Genomic DNA, 4,011 nt, shown 5'->3' on the forward strand with positions numbered 1-4,011 from the left:
CTTTCGCTTTCTGAAGGTGGCACCCGGCTTCCACCTGATGTGAGAGGGTAAAAAAGAAAACCCTACTTTGGAAGATTAAGATTTGATACGTGAAGCAGAAAAAGGGGAACGGCCACTCGTAACACCGGGAACATGTGAATGCAGAAAGCTGCTGGGTTCTTCCGGCAGAGTTGAACCAAAGTCCCCGAAACTCAGCAGAAGATATAAAACATAAACACACTACTAGAAGAGATGCCCAGGGAAACAAGTAGAAGAAAGCCCAGCACAGTGCTCTTAAGATCCAAAAGAGTAATCATCATATAATTAAAGAGAAAGAAAACGAACAACGTATAATAAAAGAGATAATTCCCACTTATCCTTGATGAATCTCATTCTATACATTACACTTCCCCGCACCTACACTCAACCGTTTTATGCACAACTGAAATATCCAAAATTGAAACAAATTATGTGGAACCTTCTGCTCCTCTCTCTTCCTCCCTTCTGGCCTCTCTCCGTTCCGCAGATCATCTTACGAGTTCATCATCGGTACAAGGCTCTACTGGACACACACTCCAGAGTTGCATAGTTTATCTGGTAACAACTATTGCCGGCAAAGAGAGAGGAAGGGTAACGGGTAACCAGATGAATTTGACGGAAAAGAAGTAACAAGAAGCCATATGACCAGTCAAAATAAATCGAATGTTTCCTCTTCGATCATAGGGGAGCAGCATGAGGAAAATTTTCAAAGTCTCAAAAGAATCAATAATAGGGAGGTGGTGGAGGAGACGCGTATGACACCCCAAAGATTGGTGGCAATGGGCCGTCGTATACAGGTGAAGGAGGCGGAGGCGGAGGGGAATTGTATTGATACAGCGGTGAAGGTGGAGGTGGACTTCCACATGGAAGTGACGGTGACGGTGACGGTGACGGTGGCGGTGCGTAGTGAACAGGTGGAGAATGTAGTGGAGGTGGCGGCGAAGGAGGTGGAGGTGAAGTGTACACGATCGGAGGTGGCGGCGAATTGTATTCAACGGCCGGTGGCGGTGGAGGCGGTGAAGAAGAAGGTGGAGGAAGATAGTGAACAGGTGGTGGAGGAGACGCTTCTGGCGGCGGTTCATTGCATGGGGGAGGTGGCGGTGGCTCAAAGCAGGAGGGTGGGGGTGAAGGTGAATTCGGTGGAGAGGGTGGTGGCGAGCTGTAATGGAAGGCCGGGGGAGGTGAGTTTGGCGGTGGTGGAGAGTAGGTAGGAGGTGGCGGTGAGTAGTAGTAGTATGGTGGAGGTGGTGGAGACGACAGTGGCGGTGAAGGGGGCGGTTGTGAATTTGGAGGGGGTGGTGGAGAACGTACACAGTAAACAGGTGGAGGCGGGGATGGGGGTCGAGGTGAAGGCGGAGGCGGAGAGGGCGATGGAGGAGGGGATGACGGAGATGGTGGAGAAGGGGAAGGAGGCGGAGGTGGGCTGTAAACAGGTGGTGGTGGAGGTGAAAATACAGGGAACGGCGGAGGAGGAGAAGGAGGAGGCAAAGGAGGAACAAACGGAGCGCATCTAAAGGAATTGCAGTTGACAGGACGCGACAAAAACGACTTACATTGCTTGGCCGATCTTTGTTCAGAGCGTCCCGAGAAGCAATTCCTCCTCTCGTTGAAGTCCGGCACCCTCAGACACGTCGGCGGCTCTCCGGTGAAGAAATTGTACGAAAACGTGAAGTTCTGCAAATTGGACAGCTGACAGATGCTCTGAGGAATCTTGCCAGAGAGTAAATTGTGCGCCACATTCAACTGCTCCAAGCTCTTCATCCCAGTGATGGAGTCCGGTAGAGGGCCGAGCAGTTCGTTGAAGCTCACATCCAGAACATTCAGATTTTTCAGCAGCCCGATCTCCGGTGGGAAGCACGACCGGAACCTATTGTTCATAAAGATAAGCTCGTTCAGGGTATCGGACATATTGCCCAAACTCGCCGGAACACAGCCGTGGAATCGATTATTCGCCAGCACGATAACGGACACCGGGGAGTTACCGATATTATCAGGCAGATCAAAGGCGAAAAGGTTATGGTTGATGAAAATGGCGTCCAGATCCTTATCAAACAGCTCCCTGGGCAATTTCCCCTCGAATTCGTTAAATCTGAGATCCAAGTACTTGAGCATGGAAAGCTTGAGAACGACACTGGGGAACCGCCCCGCAAACCGATTATTACTCAGATCAAGCTCAAAGAGAAGATTTAGGTGGACAAACTTGTCGGGCACAGTCCCGCAGAAACGGTTGGAATTAATATGAAAGAGCGCGAGATCGATGAGTAAACCCAGCTCCTCCGGCAGGTACCCAGCAATGTCTCCATGGTTGAGATCGATCCCAGCGACGGTCCTGACAGTGGGGTCGTCGAGCGAGAGGGAGCAGAAGACGCCGGTATACTTACAGACATTGGGTCCGACCCAATCTCCAGTGAGGTTCATGGGATCCGAGAGAATAGCCTGCTTCCATGCCTGCAAAGCAATGTAGGCGTTGCGCAAGCGAGGATTCTCGAACTTTAGAGAGGGATCGACAGTGACATTCTCCCCTCGGTCCCAAAACTCATCATCCCTGTAGTAAAGCAGCTGGCGCTGCCGGATAAGTTGCGCCTCCGCATCGGTAAGATCCCTCCCGGAGAAGCCCAACAGCAACGGCAGAGAGCTGAGAAGAAAAAGAGCAAACAAGACAAAATGCCGCTGAAAATGGAGTCTCTGTCTCTCCTTCATCTCATCATTCGACTATCAGAAAACACACTCTGAACGCCACAAAACCTCCCCAGAAAAGCAAAAGACCCTCCTCCGCAACCACTAGTTCCGTTCCAGAAACAAGAGAGACGAGGATAAGAAGAAAAAAAACAGAGAAATGGAGGCGCAGGGGGGGGAGGGAGAGTGAGGCGAGGGCAGTAATGTAGTCTTTTGGGGATTTTGGAGAGTGAAATAAGAACATCAGAGCCAGCTAAAGCACAGCTCGAAGGCCACCAGACACTTCACCAGTCTCCTCCTCATTATCCTGCTTTTCTCTATTTATCTTTTTATCCTAATTTTCTTCCCAGGTACAGCCGACTCAAGTCGACCGACTCACTTTATTCCCCATCGCACTTCCCAACCTACAATCCAAGATCAGAAAAGCATAAGTTAAATGTCATTACTACCAAACCCGTCCTCCCTTTTCTCTCCCCCATCATCATTATTATCACTTCTACTCTCACTTCTCACTTCTCACCCATTCGTACTCTCAATTAAGTCAATTCTTACAAACCTGTAAGACTTAAAAATACGAGTTGAGAGACCCGAAACTACTGCCGGTTCTCTCTCCCTCCTTTAGCCCCGACTAATTGCGAGCTCTCGGAGCTTTACTTATTTCTCTTTTGAGTTTTCAGAATTGGAGCACACGAAAATTTTAAAAATAAATGCAGCCGTTGAAGCGAAGCTTGCTGGATTTTTGTGTTATTTGCGAAGATGCGACTTCCATCAACAACTGCAATTACTATGATACCCATTTTCTATTTCTAAATATGGAAGAATGACAAAAGAAAAAAGAAAAAAAGTAGCCTTCCTTCGATAATAAAACAATAGTGGTCACCGCTTGGTTTTTTACTTGTTTGTCCTTCGTTTGAAAAAGATGCTCGAGGAGGATGACCCGGGGGGAGAGGAGAGAGGGACGCCGAGAGAGAAGAGAAGCGTGGCCAGGGAGGAAGGCCTCACTCCCTATCCTTTCCCTCTCGACCTCCGTCGCAGAGCGTCTCGGTCTCCCGTACTCATAACGGAGGTCAAGAGGGAGACCGGAGAGGGACGGTAGAGACAAGAGAGGGAGCAGAGAGCTTGGGCTTGGGGAGAGAAGGGGTGCGGGAAACGGAAATGAGTAGACTCACGGAGAGGGTGTGTGACAAGAGAGGGAGCAGAGAGTTTGGGGAGAGAAGGGGTGCGGGAAACGGAAATGAGTAGACTCACGGAGAGGGTGTGTGGCAAAGAGAGGGACGCGCTCGTTTCATGTACATGATTATCAAAATTGGGCGAAAA

General features: G+C 49.6%; 1 protein-coding gene across 1 annotated transcript; it reads right to left on the reverse strand.

The window, feature by feature from the left end:
* Positions 1–273: 273 nt before the first annotated feature.
* On the reverse strand, positions 274–2,967 carry LOC137946419 (leucine-rich repeat extensin-like protein 4). The gene has a single exon (XM_068792698.1). The coding sequence runs from the start codon at positions 2,716–2,718 to the stop codon at positions 742–744; it is 1,977 nt and encodes a 658-aa protein (XP_068648799.1). The 5' UTR covers positions 2,719–2,967; the 3' UTR covers positions 274–741.
* Between the last annotated feature and the right edge of the window lie 1,044 nt (positions 2,968–4,011).

This window comes from Aristolochia californica, unplaced genomic scaffold (assembly GCF_029961685.1).
Source record: "Aristolochia californica isolate CCGP_79_NKW_82.1479 unplaced genomic scaffold, dmAriCali1.0.hap1 SCAF_12, whole genome shotgun sequence".
NCBI lineage: Eukaryota > Viridiplantae > Streptophyta > Magnoliopsida > Piperales > Aristolochiaceae > Aristolochia > Aristolochia californica.

Bases quoted from the DNA above. Each gene is read 5' to 3' on its own strand.
- LOC137946419 (XM_068792698.1), bottom strand. From the start codon at position 2,718: ATGAAGGAGAGACAGAGACTCCATTTTCAGCGGCATTTTGTCTTGTTT.